The sequence below is a fragment of the Odontesthes bonariensis genome, chromosome 1 (assembly GCF_027942865.1).
Source record: "Odontesthes bonariensis isolate fOdoBon6 chromosome 1, fOdoBon6.hap1, whole genome shotgun sequence".
NCBI lineage: Eukaryota > Metazoa > Chordata > Actinopteri > Atheriniformes > Atherinopsidae > Odontesthes > Odontesthes bonariensis.
Window position 1 is genome coordinate 34665244 of NC_134506.1, and position 17150 is coordinate 34682393.

Genomic DNA, 17150 nt, shown 5'->3' on the forward strand with positions numbered 1-17150 from the left:
GGTAAGAGTGTGTAGAAAATAAAAGCCTTAGCCCGAAAATTAAAATCCATGGAAATGTGTGAATCAAACAAGAAAAAAAAACACCTATTTTGGTCAACATATCCCCCATTTTCGCAATACTACGGCATTCTGCTATCTGATTGTAAGTCTACATAGTATTTCTAACAGATGTTAGACATTTTAAACACATTTTTCAAAGAAATTTTGCCAAACTGTGGTTGATATTTTGAATTGGACAATATAATTCACCCAAAAACAATGTCTCCTATAACCTGCAGTAACGGAGTACCACCACGGGGGGGCAGTAACATATTTTGAGATTATTATTTTTCAGCTGCTCGTATAGCTGCAGTGTACGGTCACTTTGCCTGTCAGCAGCAATGTAAACACTTCATTCATGGCTATGGATTAGCCTTCAGGTTTGTTCCAACTATATGCAAATTAGCCAGGCTTTATTTGTTTTTTTTAATAATCGCTGGATTCTAACGTGCCTCCGTGTTTTAGTACCAGGTAACGGTAGACTTAAAATCCATATAGTGTTTGTGCAGATAGCTGAAAATTATACAGTTACAACAGAGCAAGTGCAACGTTAGCTAGCTAAAACTTTGGTTGCTAGCATGGCATGCACCGAATTCAGTTCGAAAACTGGTATTTTGTTGTTTCTTTGCATGCTAGGACTTCAAATGCTAACTGCAAATCATTGGCATGCCTGTCTGAAAATATTTTTTTTCGCAAGTCAGGAGTATTGGCGGCTGTACGTGGAAACCATGCTGCACTAAAATATTATTGAAAACTGCTGAAATACTCGACTTTTTAACAGTTTTATATCAAAATTCAATGGATTGACTGTTCCAATATTCCACCCTGTGACACCCCACTACATGAGAAGTGTAAAACGGCATTTAATTGCAGCATAACAGCAGCATATTGATATCAAATTCCAGCTGAGACCTGCGTGGGAGAATCTAATGTTGGCTTGTCAGCATGGCTTCCACTTCCAGTTTTGCTCCTCCAAAGCTGGCGGACTTCATCCTTACAGAGCGGTTGGGCAGTGGTACATATGCTACAGTCTACAAGGCCTACAGGAAGGTGAGTTCGTGAAGAAATGAGGGGGAACTTTGGTGTAAATACAAAGAGATCAACCATTATTGCATGATATTTGATTGCCACGCACCAGCATGGTTTCCTGGTTGTTTTGACTTGATCTAGATAGACATGGGCAGTATGGTTTTGTGGTTTAGAGTGAGAGTTGAGCTCTTCAATGTTGTGTTGCAGGGTAATAGTCGAGAGGCGGTCGCAGTAAAAGTTGTTGGGAAGAAAACTCTAAACAAGGCCGCTACGGAAAACCTGCTCACTGAGATTGAAATCCTGAAGACTGTTCGTCACCCACATATAGTCCAGCTGAAAGACTTTCAGGTACCACCTGCCTATTATGTTTTAGTTTTTTTTAGGAATGTGTTGTGATCACTTTTCTATTAAATCTCATTAATCCATGCACCCAGTCCAGAGCTGTGAAGTAACTGATGATTCATTGTATTGTTGAAGAAATACAGTTGGTTCAAAACGTTGTTGACCCTTAATCTTGGTTGTAAAGAAACTCAAAAAGTGAGATTAGGCATTTTCAGGTTAATATATGATTTTGCACAATTATGAGCTAACTGATTTACAAGATTCACTCGTCTTTGATGTCTTAGCTCAACCTGAAAAGTCCAACTCATACAATCTTAATGATCGTAGTCCAAACCAGTCACCCTCCTGCACCCTTGCCGGTCCTGACCCGATGTGCTGCTCCATGTTTGTTAGTGATTCAGCCATCTGCTTCATCACGAGACGCTCCCATTTCAAAATCTGTCTTCAGATATTTTTTGGACAAATTGTAATGTTTCATTTTATGAATTGTATTGATTAATGTCTCAGCCTTCTTTACCTTGACCGTGCGTCTGAGCACTTCTCACCTTTTTTCTTCAGGGATATAATGGGACTAGAATACGTATGCAGAATATGGAATTTGCACCTATATTTATTCATCTTTTATGTTCATTATTTTTTGTGGCAATGTTTTTTATTTGCAACAAAACATTTGAGCGAGAGTGATGTTTACACATCGATAGTTTGGACTAAATTTATAAGAGCCTAGCACCCGGACAAAAGAGAGTTTTTGACTTTTCAGTGATACTCACCGTTATAAGTGGGTTTAATCACTAGCTCACAACTTTTCTCAGACAAACCAAGTCAACAATTCAGGGTCAGGGTTAGAGTTCAGGTTAGAATGTTTTTTATAATTAAAAAGGTGCACAGAAACTTTTTTAGTTTGGTTCAGTTTTTGCATTGTGGAACACAGTCATTGACCCTGGCGTTACTTTCAGAGCGTTTAAATTCTATTTGTAGTGGGACGCTGAGAACATTTATCTGATCCTGGAATGGTGCTCTGGTGGAGATCTCTCCCGCTTCATTCGCAGTCGCAGGATTTTACCAGAGAGCGTGGCCAGGCGCTTCCTGCAGCAGATAGGTGAGTCTTTACTGGGCTGAAGTATATTTGTAAATGCTGCTTACATTTTAACATAAGTTTAAATCCAATGATCAAATATATTTATGACACTGCTTTTTTTCTGCCATGCATACCTTTAAACAGTGTGGAGTGGGTTGTTTGTGGAACTTCTTTTCTTGGTAGAAATCACAAACGCATATTAATGATATTTTTGACTCGGTGTCAGTTGTATGATTATGTGTATTCTCTCTGTGTAACAGCCTGCGCCCTCCAGTTTCTTAATGAACGAAACATCTCGCACCTGGACTTGAAGCCCCAGAATATTTTGCTCAGCGGCTCTGTCCTCAAGCTAGCAGGTGATGCCATACTCTAACAAACAGTCAAATAAGCACATACACATATAAACTAAATAACATCAGCAGTGTTTCACACACCAGAAGAACTCTGCTGTTGATGTCTGCAGAGCCACAGAGTTTACTTTTTTCCCCTCATAAAGTTTTTAAATATGAATATATGTCCTCTTGCAGCAATCGTTTAGGTGCTCTATACGTCAAACGTGTCAGTTGGTTGAGCTATGCGGACGTTTCAGGCAGTTTTAGGGCTTTTTATTGGCAATCAGTCACAGAGAACATTGTGTTTGCATTTGATTTTCTCTCAGATTTTGGTTTTGCGCAGTACATGTCACCATGGGATGAGCAGAGTGTCCTCAGAGGTTCCCCTCTTTACATGGCTCCTGAGATGGTGTGCCGACGGCAGTATGACTCCAGGGTGGATCTGTGGTCTGTAGGAGTCATTCTGTATGGTGAGTGCTCTGTTTTCACTTTTTCATTTCTTATGAGTGTATCCCTTCAACATGAATTAAATGCCACTTCAAATGATCTGCTAATTGTAATACATCTTTTTTATATATCCATATGTAAGTCTGTTGTAATGTGGCTTGTTCTGTGTTGTGTGACTCCCATTTAATAGAGATCGATAACAACCTGACATTGCTGCTTTTCAATGTTAAATGGCTAATCAGTTAAGTGGATCTGCAGGTTTTACAGAGCACGCTCAGTAGGTCAGAACAGAATTATATCATCAATCATGCACTGACAGTCCCTTTTATGAGGTTAATAGTAGAGTATTAAAGCTATAACACTGAGTTAACACTCTAGACTATGTGGAGTGACATTGTACAACATTAAAGGGATAGTTCGCCTCTTTTGACATGAAGCTGTATGACATCCCATACTAGCAATATTATTTATGAACATTTTCTTACCCCCCGCTGCGTCCTGTGAGCCGAGTTCCAGCCTCGTTTTGGCGTTGACGAAGGTAGTCTGGCTAGTTGGCTTGGGCCACAAAAATAAAGCGTTTTGCTTCTCAAAACAATATGTGTTCAAAAGAGTAATACATTTGCATCACAAAATCGTTGTGCAGGAAAAAGTCAGCCCAAGCGCCAAGCAGCCCACTCTATCGCCCACAGTACCCATAGCAAAAACCGACCCTGCTTGAACATACTGTATTTCCATCCATGCTCGCTCATGTTTCAATAAATGGCTGCACCTATTGTATTTGTTTAAATTGTTGAGGACTTTGTAATTACTGCTAATTATCCCTGTAAACAGTCCTCGGTCTTGTTTGCATGCAGAGGCGCTGTTTGGGCGAGCACCATTTGCATCTAAGTCGTATGCTGAATTGGAGGAGAAGATCCGGAGCAACCAGCCTATTGAGGTGAGTGTTAGTTTAAAACAAATGTTACCTGTGGAAAATTTTGTATTGCACTGGAGCTCTGAAACAGTGCTGCGTTGTTGCTCAGCAGTTTGTTGTATGCTCATATGCAGATGACAACTAAAATAATAGCTTATATCACACATTTGGATTGAACAGGTTCTATTTACTGATTCCATCTTTCACACATTATCAGTGCATCTTGGGTGAGACCACTTTATCTGAACTAAATGCAAAAATACAGACATTTCCTATGTAGAATGACCTGAAAGTCACTCCTATCAAAACAGATTCTCGCAAACCATTTAATTAATGGCTACTATTCAACCACTAGATGGCACACTGTCCCACTCCAGCAGGAATGGCAGCATTTGTATTCAAGTTGAATAAGACTTGTTTTTACTCCTCAGTCTATCCAAGTTTGAAGGAAACTATCTGGGATAGAAATTTTACATATATACATATATATGTATATATATACCTTCAACCTTTTTCTCCAGTTCAAAAACTCTGAATGGTGAGATACATCATGCACGTAGTATTAGATTTTTTTTTCTATTATCAGTGAAAGACAGCAGAACATTTGAAGTTGTAACAGTGTCCTAACTTTCCTGTGACCTACACAACGTAAATGTTAATTGAGACTCAGACAAATCAGTCTACGTGGTAGTTTTGATGATGGATCACTTTGAAAGCAGCTGAATTTGTGTGTCAAACATAAGGCTTACACTTAATGGATTGCATTAGCACATTATCCAGGGATTCACATGGAGTACAAATGTCATCTTTTGACAGAAAGAGGTGATATGAGAGGGTCTGTGGCAACAATGCTGCCCTTTTTTCCACGGGTCATCTTGTGTGTTGGGTGCAACATAGTAAGGTTGTCTTCTGTGTGTTAGCTTCCTAAACCCTGCAGGGTTTCCAAGGACTGCAGGGACCTACTCCTGAAGCTGCTTGAGAGGAACCCAGATACTCGGATGACCTTTGCAGAGTTTTTCACTCACCCTTTTGTGGATTTGGAGCATATGCCAAGCGCAGACAGCATAGTGAAAGCAGTAAGAGCCTAAGAACACATTTAATGTTATCATTGAGTACTTTGTGTGATTGACAAAGCACATGCCCACATATTTAGATAGTTTTATGGACACGTGATGCTACTTTGTATTTGGTCTTTTCAGAAGGAGCTGGTACTGCAGGCCATTCAGAAGGACCAGGAGGGGGAGAAGTCTGCTGCGCTTTCTTTTTACTGCAGTGCCCTTGAGCACTTTGTCCCTGCTATTCACTGTAAGAGCAACAAGCTCTCATATCCTGTCTGTGGCTTAAGCCCTTCAACAATGAACTGCCTTTGTTCCGGCACAACAAACGGGAAAGGAAAAGTCACAAAGTTAAAACCAGTTTATCTCTTCTCCCTCCCCAGATGAGACAGAGCGACAACGTAAAGATGCCCTCAGGCAAAAGGTAGGCTGAAAATGGATAACATATAGAGCATGTGGAACGTGTGTGGTTGTTGATTTAATAAGTCAATACTAGAGTATTTCTTGCAGGTCAAACAGTATGTGTCAAGAGCTGAGGAACTGAAGGCCCTGCTAGCTTCGGACAACAGACAAAGCTTTGAGGAGGCCCGCACATCCCGAGATGTTCTCAGAGGTAAAGAAAACAACACAGAGCAGATGCAGGGCCTCAACATGAAGCCATTAGCCTTTTCTGGCCTCGTGCCAGATAAGGAGGACACATGAAAGGACAACTTGAGTAATTACATTTAGAGTTTGGTAGTCTATAGGGTATTAGGTGTTTTTAGGCCTTGTTTGTTTGTTTTGTATTGCTGTGTTGTTTTCATGAAATATAACCAATCAGCCACTGCATTAAAACATCTGAGAGGTGAAGTGGATAACATTAATATTTCCTTGCAGTGCTGTGTCTAATCCAGCCATTCAATGTTAAAACCAAAGCGCTTTCATGGTGTTGGAACTCAGCCTCCCCTGACAGCACAATGCACACAGACCGCTCAGGAAAGATGACAATCCTCAAAACATTAACTTGGCTTCCAGACTCTCCATGTACAGATTTAATCAAGCATCCGTGTCAGAACTAGCCTCATCCATGAAGATGTCCCTCTGCCATCAGATCATTGGTGGTGCTGCTCCTTGTGGTGCTGCAGACACCACAGGGAGCAGCACCACCACTCGAACCAAAATTATGCAGTATTTGCAGGGTGTTTTTTAGTGTTGTAGCTTATTGGTGCATTTCATGGAACCGTCATGTCCACAGTGTTGGCCTCATTCTCAGTGCAGGGAGATTTGTCAGTCATAAAGTGCTGCATGTTTCATAGATTACTCTGCGTCTGGATTTAGACCAATACACCGAAGGACTCAAAGATGTGTGTTTTATTTTCCCTCTGCTGCAGAAATGTCTCAAGACCAGCCTCGACTGCTCGCTGCTTTGTACATGGCCTCTGCAGCCGTCGCTAAGGTTAGGTGTGTTTACTGCTTCACCGGTTTGCAGAAAGACTCTGCAAAGTAGAAATAACACAACAGTCAATTTTCAAAACTGTCACAAAGAATTCAGTTGCAGTTTTATTTTTGTTTCTTTTGTTTCTGGACTGAAAATGTCAAAACTCACCAAGAATAGATAAATACATTTTTCTGCACTCACTGGCTAGTAGTGTTAGTATTGAGTTAGTTGAATAATAGAGTAAAAATGATGGCTGTAGTATCTTTGCGATATGCTTTAGGAGATTTGTAAACTTCCCTTATAGGAGGAAGGTGGCTCAGATGATCACGAAGCTCTGGATATGTACCAACAATGCTTGGGCGAGCTACTGTTGGCACTAGCAGGTAAAGGAATGCCTTTTTTTTTTTTAATGTCTTATTTTTCATTCTTTATGCAGCTGTTCAATGTTTCACTGAGTTTGGCTACTGAACCACTCCACCAGTAACCAGGGCAGGTCATGCTGTCTTTTAGAAAGGGACTGTCCAAGGACTCCGTGGTAGTAGTTTGAAGACTTTTAAAGAAGTGTAAACTATTTTGTATTTATACAAGCAATTATTTAATCTGTGTTGCAAGAATGGACATTATCAGGATGGACATTACCGGGCCTTGTTGATAAGGCTAGTAGCGGACGGGAAGAAACTGTTCTTTTGGCGTGAGGTTTTGGTCCTGATGGACCGCAGCCTCCTGCCAGAGGGGAGTGTCTGAAAGAGGGGTTAGACCAGCAGTTTGTGTCATTTTCTTTGTTTGGCCAAAATAATGGCCAGGCAAGCAAAAAGATACTAAAGGGAAAAGCTGAAAAGGAGATGCAGAGATGATTTTGATAAGACTTAACTGAAACTAACCCTGAACCTAACACTGGGTCTTTGAGAGATGTGTATAAACAAAGAGCGACATTGACGGAGTGAAAGACTAGGAGACTTGGAGAGAGTGCCTAATAAGCGACAGACAGAGGAGTAACAGAAGAGACTCCAATGACTCTCTGTGGCCTGGCGTCCATTAAGCCGGGTTCATGAGCTCATCTGGAAGATCGGCCTAATGGAAGAGGTAAGATAGAGTGGTCCAGATGTGGCTTTGAGCTGGGGTGAGACCCGATGCCAGCACCCTGTGTGTGGTATGAGAGCCCTGCCATCTGCTTCCCATTCAGACAACACACTTCATTTATGGAGGCGAATAAAAACTATTACCTCTCCAATAGACAAGAGATTTACTCATTGGGATTGTACTGTTGAAATTCCAACCAGTCGAGATATTTTCCATCCTTGCTTTTTTTTTTTTTTTTTTAAACTTGATTACTTGATTGATTGTGAGTATTGCTGTAGAAGTGTGACACTAAATCAAAGCTTTTATTAGATGTGTCACGGGAAACCTCCGTGTTCTTGGAGGTTTTGTTCTCGGATCAGTAATAAATTATGTACTGGTATGTCTAGATGATTAAAGCCACCCCAGACACCTTATTTCTCTCTCTCCTCTGTCAGGGATTCACGTTGTGTGGTGCAGCAGATGCCTGCACAGTGACTGTTGGGAAATAACATTGGTTCTTTGTTTAGCCAAGAGCTCTTTGTCGCACAGCTTCCCAATGTGCCTCACCACCACAGAGCCCTCCTCCTCTTTCTCCACTTTCTGTCACTCTGCCCTCCCGGATGACTGACTGCGAAAACACTGGCCCACATTAGAACGGTTTCCACTCTTAGGCCCCCAGTCTACACGCTAGCGAAATCCAATCTAGTAGTCGACCTCCACTTGAACAAACAAGGTGATTTGGTAGTGGCCTCCTTCCCCTCCTCTATTTTCATTATTCTTGTTTTCTTTTTCTTTCTTTTTTTTCCCCCTCTCTTACACGGTGAGCCAGCCGAGCCCCAGGGCCGCAGGAGAGAGCTGCTCCACGGTGAGGTGAGTGGGTGAGGGAGGGATTCAGCTTGGGGGTTAACATAAGGCATCTACAGCGAGCCCCCCAGCTGATCATCACATGAGCCATTACTCTGTTTTTCAGCAGCCGCGTGTGTTTTCATGGTGAAGGCCAAATAACATAATTAATCATCCATAATTCCTGCTGCACACACATAGATCACTGCCCACTTTGTAACTGGATATTTTTATGTTGATGAATCACTTGACCACTTGTATGTGAAAAGATTCCTACACATTGACGAACATAAAAGTGTCCCAACTCTGCAGGTCCCTTCAAGTCTATAAGTTTTTCTAACATTATTTAGCTAATTATTTTGTTTTTTCAACTCACAAACCTTACTGCTTTTCCAGACAGTTCCTGTTCTGATCAGGTTTTACTTGGTTACAGCTAACCGAGCCAAATAGCCAAACCAAAGCAACTTCACAATACCAGCCCAGCACCTAACAGCAGAGAGACAAAGTTGGTTTGTATCCGATTAAGCTAAACGGCCATACTGCCTGCAAGAATTAGGGAAAAAAACACAAAAAGAGCTCAAGAGAGAAGAAATATTTGGCTTTGATATTAACCAGGTGGCCAGAAAGAAAGTCTTATTCGATATTAAATATGCTTATCTGCTAAATCAGGGCTCCAGACTAATTATTTTCATTGGTTTCACTGGTAAACCTAACTTTTGCTTTTAGGTGCCCCAAAAAAAATACAGCTGCACCCACATTTTTCACAGTGCCTTTATTTCCACAATGATTAATGGTTTCCATGGAATGGGTACAACAACGGCTAAATATTTGTGACCAAGGAAAAAACTCCGCAGAGTTTTGGTCCCACTTGTAAATGTGTAAATGGCAACAGTTTGCCTCGTGAACTTGCAGGTAAAAAAAGTTGTTGCAGGTTTTAACTTCTTTGTGACACTTAAAACTCATTAGCTGCGATTTACATGATTCTTCGTCTGATAAACTATCACCTACGATCTTCTACCAGTCGGATCAAAAAAGCCTGACATTTATAGTTGAGAGTTGCAACTGAAAGTCGTACCAGGCTTTTGGGATGACGACTCAAGGCTTCCATTGCTGCCAAAACCACTTCAATGTAAAAACCAGTGTAAGTTGATATTTCAGTGTTTTTAAATAGATTGACAAAACCTTCAAAAACTTGCTTTGGTTTTTGATTGTGGGGAGTTGTATGTAGATTGATGAAGGGGAAAAAATAACTGAATCCATTTAAGGTAAATGTCAAGCAGAAAACGTGGAAAACCTTTAAGTGGCTACAGACTTTCTGTCGGCGCTGTAGATAACAGAAAGAAGATGTTTTATATGAGTGTCCAGTCTCTCTATCTTCTAGTGTTGCACATTGATAGGAGCGTTATTGTAGACCACATACTGTGCACACTTTTGAACTCCAACCTCAACATTTTTTAATAAATGTGATACTTTTTTAAGAATCCGTACCGTTGCTGATTGTTACTGAAATTAATTAAGACTCTGATCTCTGCAAATATCAGGATTTTACCTTAAATTGGTACCTTAAGAGTTCTTTTAAGTCTGCCATTACGCCCCCAGGGTCTTTTCTTTTCGTGCACCGTTTATCCAGGAACTGAAACAACAACAACACAACAGTTTTTCACAAACGAACCCCGAGAAGAGGGATGGAGCGCCGAGTGGGCCTCATAGACCTCCCTATTTGAAGTTTTTATGGGTGCTTGTCTTAAGTAAATTCAGATGCGGTTGTAATAATCTAACACAGCATGGGTAGGCGGGGTTGGGGGATTAAATTGAAAGCATGTGTGTATGTGAGAACCCAAAACAGCCAACACATGCTGCCATGGTTGGCCTCAGTAAGTGCGTGTGCTCATATCTACTACAGAGCACACTTTCGCCTTTCAGAGTCATAGTTCTTTGTGCTGACTTCTCAGATGTGAGCCGTAGCTTTGATACTGCTGGTGTGTGTTGATGCAGAGTTAACCTTACGATCCTGGTGTCTCATAGCCTCTGTCTATGTACCGTGAAAACTGGGAGTTATCAATGCCTCTCATGTCCTTTGCTCACCCACGTAGATTTCTTGCACATTTATTGTTCTTGATGATTAAAGGGATTGTGTATAATGTTCTGTGGCTGCATAAGATTAGGGTCGGAGCCAGATACTTAGACTCTGTGGTCGAAATGATTATTTTCCACCTCCGATTGGAGTTCTAAAGGGACATTATGCAAGTCATCAATGTTGGTCTCCTGTCAATATAATCTCTCGATGTAGCAATAACCCATGAGGGGTGAACTTTCTGTTGAGATAGTTTGGTGATGCAGCCAGGAACCTTCATGATCACCAGGGGACTGATTACCACAGCAAAGAGCACCCTCGAGCTTCTGATGACAGGAGTTACTACTCACACATGTGTACCATATGAGCCGTTCTCAGAAACCGGAGCAAGAAGCAGATCAGCAGAGAGAGATCAGAAATTTGGAGCTTCATTTTTTTTTTTAGCTTTGGCTTTTTTTAGTGACTTTGGCTTTTGTGCTGAGAAAATATGCATCATTTTACAGTCCATCGAACACTTGTTATTATCCTGTGTCAGTATTCTTCAGCAGCAGCCGTATTCCCAGTGAAATTAAAAATGTTATTGCCAAAATATTTGTTGTGCATGTGTAACCATGCTTATTAAAATGTTATTTCTCTCAACAGATTAAAAGCCTCATGACCAGAGCCGAATACCTCAAAAAGCATATTAAGGTAAAACATGTTGCAACCCCTCCAAGTTTTCAGCTAAATCAGATGCACAACCTCAGACGGAGAAGTTTGCCTCAAAAATTCAGAACAGGTTTGACATCGTGGAGAGTTCCGTACACATCATTATGAGGTCCTTTTGGATACTATCAAATTACGACGCATCGAACATTGATGACTTTTGGGTGATCTTTGGAATTTGTTTCTATTACAGATGCACGAGACTCAGATGGACGCATCTCTGGATCGAGACTCTCTTGCAGATTCTGTCAGAAGCAGTGAGTTTCCCTGCTGTGCTAAGAAAAACCCTTTTTTTTGCCACGAGTGTGTGGTTTCTGCCATTCTGATAAGTAAAAGCATAGAGCATTGGTAGAAGAATGTGTTTTGGGGGGGTTTAGTGAGGAACGGATGCCCAAAGTTGCAATGAAATGTCCTTTCTCTGAAGGTTTTTCCACTAGTAAAACATGAGCCATCCTCTTGCTGTGCTGGCCACCCTGCAGGGCTGCCAGGCTCTTTGATTTTGCTTCAGTGCAGCTCTGGGCAGCTCGGCTCACTTGTAAAGCCTAACTTGTGAAAGCCGGGCTTGAGAGAAAAAAAGAGGGACCTCTTAACATACAAACACCAGAGACAACAACATCTCAGTCACGTGCTGCATTTCTTTCACTTACTCAGTGAATACATGTACAGAGTAAGCAGCTGTTGTAAAGGTGTAATACATTTGAAATTCCCGTCTGGTAACATATATACACATAGCCCAATTGAGAGTATTTCCTGGCCTAGGCTCCAAGGTGGATAGTGGATACCTCAGTCCCAGACAATATCCTGTTCTTAGCAAGAAATTCCTGGGGAATTATAAATTTAAAAAAGACTTTTTTTTTTTTTTTTTTTTAAGAAAGGGACGGGGGAAGGGAACCAACAGCTTTAAAAGGCCGCTCAGCTTTCATGAAGAATGTGGCTTCTTATCCTGCTGCTGTTGTTTCAATAAAACCACACCACCGTCAGCCACGGCAGCTGGCTCTGATCCAGCAGCAGCTGTAGCAGAGAGGGTCACAGCTACGCCCAAGCCTGTCTGGTGACCTTAGACTGCACCAAAATAAGCAGCTAAGTGCTGAGAACCATCACACTGTAACCCCCAGATCATTTACATTTCAGACTAAGCTGCAGGCTGTGTTTTGGTGTCCTATTTACAAGCCCTGAAGCAGTGAACCCTAACACACTTGTAAACTGACATCACATGCACGGTCAGTGTAAGTACTTGAGGAGACGCAGTCTTCAAATTCCTCGCGCTCATAACTCACTTTTTTAAGAAAGAGTAATACTGTTAATGCATCTTAATGAAACTGCTCAGATGTTCAGCTCATGTAGCAACAGTTGGAAAATGGAGGATCACTCCTCCAGGGTGAGAATTTATAGCAAGGGGAGTATATATTGTAAGATATTTGTAATGCAAACGGTTGCGTCGTTACAAATTGAAATATGGTTAACTTACCGTTATTTCTTTATTAACCAGAATTGAACAATTAAAAGCTGTCCAACTTACAGACTGCATAGAATACCTGGATATACCACAGATATGCCACATATCCGACTGTCAGACTCTTCTGTTAGTAGTGAATCCTCCAGTGTGAAACTGTTGATGGCAGAAAGCTTTGATAACCGACTCTGAAATGGCTGAATATTCTTACTGATTTTGGGGAAAATTAGGAGCACAAGAGAAATGATAATCCCAGATAATATCACAGAACGACTACAGACTAAGGCTGCGGCTACACGAAAACGTTTTTCACTGTAAACGATACTTTTTCTTATCGTTTCGCTGTCGCGGCCACACGGAGCCGGCGTTCCCACTACCCCAAAACGATAGTTTTTGAAAACGGGTTCCAGAGTGGGAAAGTTTGAAAACGGCCTCGTTTCGTTTCCATTGTTACAGCTAAAACGTTTTTGCGTCAGTCACACGTTGACGCTGTGAGCCAATTTTAACACTTCTCTATTGTCTCACAGCGTGGCGTGACACAGTGGCGTGTGTACTGCATCGTTTCATCGTTTTCATCCGTTTTCGTCTGGACAGCAGCGCGTTTCCGTGTGGTCGCAAGAATTTTCGTACCCGTTTTAAAAAAAAACCTCGTTTCGTTTTCGTGTAGCCGTAGCCTAAGACATATGACAGGCAGTTTGCATTGTGAGTGTAAACCAGAAGTATAAGGAGCTTTTCTGTATGAGAATCAACATTGGGGATATAACTCTGCGTTATAGTTAAGGACGTCGCTGGTGTGGTTCAGCATGTCCCTTCACTCTTCTGTTTGCAAGGGGACGGAAAACTAATTCCAAATGTATCAAGAGGTTTCATTTCAGTTATTATGGTTCAGGTGATCACAGCTGCCTGAATTATTTAGAGAAATTATAGTGATTAAATCACAGATCCCTGCGGGTTCTTTTTTTGGACTCGTGACTGATTCACTTACGTATGATGTAGCTTTTCTTGTTTGTTCATTTTGTATTTTATCCTTATTTTTTGAGCTGTGTTTTGGGATGTCTTTACTTGGAGCTTTTGGGGTGCATTATTTCATTTCTCTTCCGTTAAATGTTTGTTTTTAAAAGTTCAAAAACAAGAGGCACCAAGATTTTCATGCACATCTCAGCGGGATGTCAGCCTAAAAATGTCTGACGCTCACGAGAGCAAGCCCAACAAAGTGGTTTTAATTTAAATCTGCTTTAAGTTGCTAAATTTTTATTGCTTGCGTCAGCCTCGATTCCAACGATAAACACAGCAAAGGTTTGGAAACGAGTAGGTGCATCCAAACTCCCGATTGCTATTCTACGCTTGTTTTGCAAGTTTTTTTTAAAGAGAAAACAGGAAATCAGTTTTTTAATTAGAGGTTAGAAATGATCGTAAATTGTGGGTATTTAACAGTTTGTAGAATGCTGAGCTTAACTAGTAAAGTTTCACTTAATCATCAAGTCGAAATGACTTGGACATATTAGCTTCCAAAACAAATCTGGAGAATATTACTGTGTGATCCCATCCATCTTTGTGGATGATAGATGTGGTTTCTGGGCCCATAGAGATGAATTACTTCAAATATCATGAGAAATTTCTCATTTGGAATGTGTTATAATGTTGAAGAAGTGACATCAGTCATTTCTGTCTTCTCAGCCTGCTGTTTGCAGTGAGTGGGGGTGGCCGCCATGAGAAGACTGGAATGCCCCACAGACTGTCTGTCAGTGTTCAGGTTGGACTCAGAGCCCTCGCCTCACCAGGCCTCTGCGGGGGCCAAATCCCACCACATCCTAACCAACTGAGTACACTGTCTGGGTGGGATATTACAGTTGCCAGCCAAATGTGGCCAGTGTTTTGGCTGTTGCTGGAAAGTTTTTCTACCAGATAAATTGGCAGGTAAAGAGCTTCAGTTTATTATTTTCTAGGAGGAGGGGGAGAAAAAGAAGTTGGCTGGTAAAATACTAAAAGCAGCTCGTGAATTTTGGATTTGCACACTGGTGAATGTGAAAGTTCCCGGCTCTTTAAACTGCGTTGTTGGAGTGCTTAGCCTCGATCCCCTCCTCCCGACACGCCATTGATATGTAAATGCTGCACAGCTCATATGACAATACCATACTGTCATGGTAAATGAGTTAAAGTGAGACTGCTGCATTTTAGAGGAGTGCAGAACAATAACAGCACTTGCGGGACACCGACAAGCTGCAAATAAAAAAAAAAAACTGTAAATACAAACCAATGTGTAGGAAAATCTGAACTGTTTAAAACTGTAATATTCAGAATTTTATATGGAGGCCTGTGCAAATTTGTAATATTTGTGTTTACAATCCCTCACTCTCACTCTCCTCCACTGCCTTCACTGTGGGTCAGCCACAGGCTAACCATGCTCTCTCCGCTGATGGAGTCCTCACCACCACTGCGAGGGGAAACTAAAGAGGTGCGGCCTCTGCCTTATTTACACTGGTCTTGCATTTTCTTAGGGTCTGGCTTTGGTTTGGCACTGACTCTGGATCTGTTGGATACTCTGATTTGTCATGATCATCCGAAGCCTTCATAACTAGGCCTTTGTGAAACTGTATAACGCTGAACAGCAAGTGGCATACTGCTAACTCGCACTATTGTTGGTCTGCACTGACTGTTTTGAGTTTCAGAGAGCTGAAGAGCTTGAATATGACAAAAGGGAGCTTTACTTAGTGTATAAAACGTCAGAAAATGCTGTACCTGAAGCAGAAGTCAAAGAATCTGATGGCAAGAGTTCCGCACTGCTGTATTATTATTATTATTATTATTTTAATTTGACAGTTGTTCATTTACAATGTATTTATTAACGGACAAAATGGAGATGATGAAATCAATGGGAAATAAACTTGCAATCTGTATAAAATGTGCAGTCTGTATCTTTTTTCTGTCCTTTTGTCAACAGCATCTTTCACTAGTGAAGCAAATCTGAAGTGTTCTTTTGAGAAGCTGCGAAAAAGAAATGGGAATCATCTGCGTAGTGTCACCAAAGGGTGGCGGTATAGGCTACGTTCCTACTGGCTGTTATTCAGTAGAAGCTAGGGACGCATATCACTTTTTTTCAAACCGATACGATACAGATACTTGAATCTGAGTACTTGCCGATACTGAGTACCGATGCCGATACTTCTACCACAAAAAAAATGCAATGAATTGGAAGACTCACTAGCCTAACCACACTGTTCCTGATTAGCTTGACATCTCCCCAAGCCGCCAATCTAAAAACATACAACAAAAATGACAAGCCCCCTCTGATCGCGGTCTTCATCCAATAAATTGGTATCGGTTAACTTTAACGAGTACGAGTATATTAGAATAGTTTCGGCCCGATATCACTATCAGTATCAGTGCATCCCTAGTAGAAGCAGTAGTTGTTCTAACTGGAAACTAACCTTGAGGAGGCGAAAATAACAACAGCTGCTGTGGACATCCACAAAAGGAATTGTGAGAGTTCTTTTCCAGGAATTTCTTTATCTCTAGGAATATCTGTGGTATTTCATCATATCTGAGAAGACACCGGCCAGTCACGGGACTTTGTTTGGCTCGGAACAGAAACAGCTGTTAAGTGACGTCTTTTTCTTTTTTTATCTTTGCCAGGTTGGATGTGATTTGCAAAGTTGTTTCTATTCCTCCCTGATGCACATTAAGCCTTCTTCGAAACAGGCCAAAACACCTTCGTGCAAGCATGCGACTGTTTTTGTGCATTAGGTTTTTACCATTTTCCATTTCCTTGTTCATTGCTGAATCTTCTAAATGTGAATCTAAAACAGCAACGGAAACCTGGCTCTATGGGAACATTTATTTGCCATCTAGGGAACAACCCTGCTGATCATTCGTCACAAGCATTCATTGAATTTTTGGAAGTGTGCTTTAAAGAAACACTTGGCTGTAGAGAGCAGAGAGGACGGCTGACAGGGAAATTATAAGAGCATTTGATAATATATGATTTATAAACGGAAGTTGGAAAACTATGGAAACCAAACTGGAAAATGTCCACATTTGTGAAATAGTTAAAGGATACACGTATCTTGCAAGTTCTTTAGACCAGCACGATGCAGTCGTGGTGGTAATTTTTTTAGACTGATTTTGGGTTGTTATGTTGGTTAATCTGGACTGGATAGTGTAGTGGTAAGATGCCACCTTTCATGTACATGATCTGGGTTCAAATTCCCTGGATGAAAGGTACTACCTCCAGTAGGGGTCCTTATGCAAGACCCCCATACCTTACCTGCCTACCTGTAAGTCACTTTGGATAAAGGCGTCTGCCAATTGCATAAACATAATTATAGACTGGAATAGTCCATTTACTTAGTACACACTCTTAGCAC

General features: G+C 41.2%; 1 protein-coding gene across 2 annotated transcripts; it reads left to right on the top strand.

Moving 5' to 3' along the window:
* The first annotated feature begins 339 nt into the window (after positions 1-339).
* Positions 340-15677, top strand: ulk3 (unc-51 like kinase 3). Of its 2 annotated transcripts, XM_075465326.1 has the most exons (17): positions 340-419; positions 945-1089; positions 1276-1416; positions 2389-2509; positions 2749-2844; positions 3147-3290; positions 4122-4204; positions 5101-5256; positions 5380-5485; positions 5619-5659; positions 5746-5848; positions 6606-6670; positions 6957-7035; positions 8541-8581; positions 11271-11318; positions 11527-11590; positions 14464-15677. In XM_075465326.1, the coding sequence occupies exons 2-17, from the start codon at positions 985-987 to the stop codon at positions 14478-14480; spliced, it is 1410 nt and encodes a 469-aa protein (XP_075321441.1). In that variant the 5' UTR covers positions 340-419; positions 945-984; the 3' UTR covers positions 14481-15677. The 2 variants fall into 2 exon arrangements, with proteins under 2 accessions (XP_075321441.1, XP_075321450.1); XM_075465335.1 differs by lacking the exons at positions 11527-11590; positions 14464-15677 and having other exon boundaries at positions 6606-6675; positions 11271-11315.
* Positions 15678-17150: the final 1473 nt, after the last annotated feature.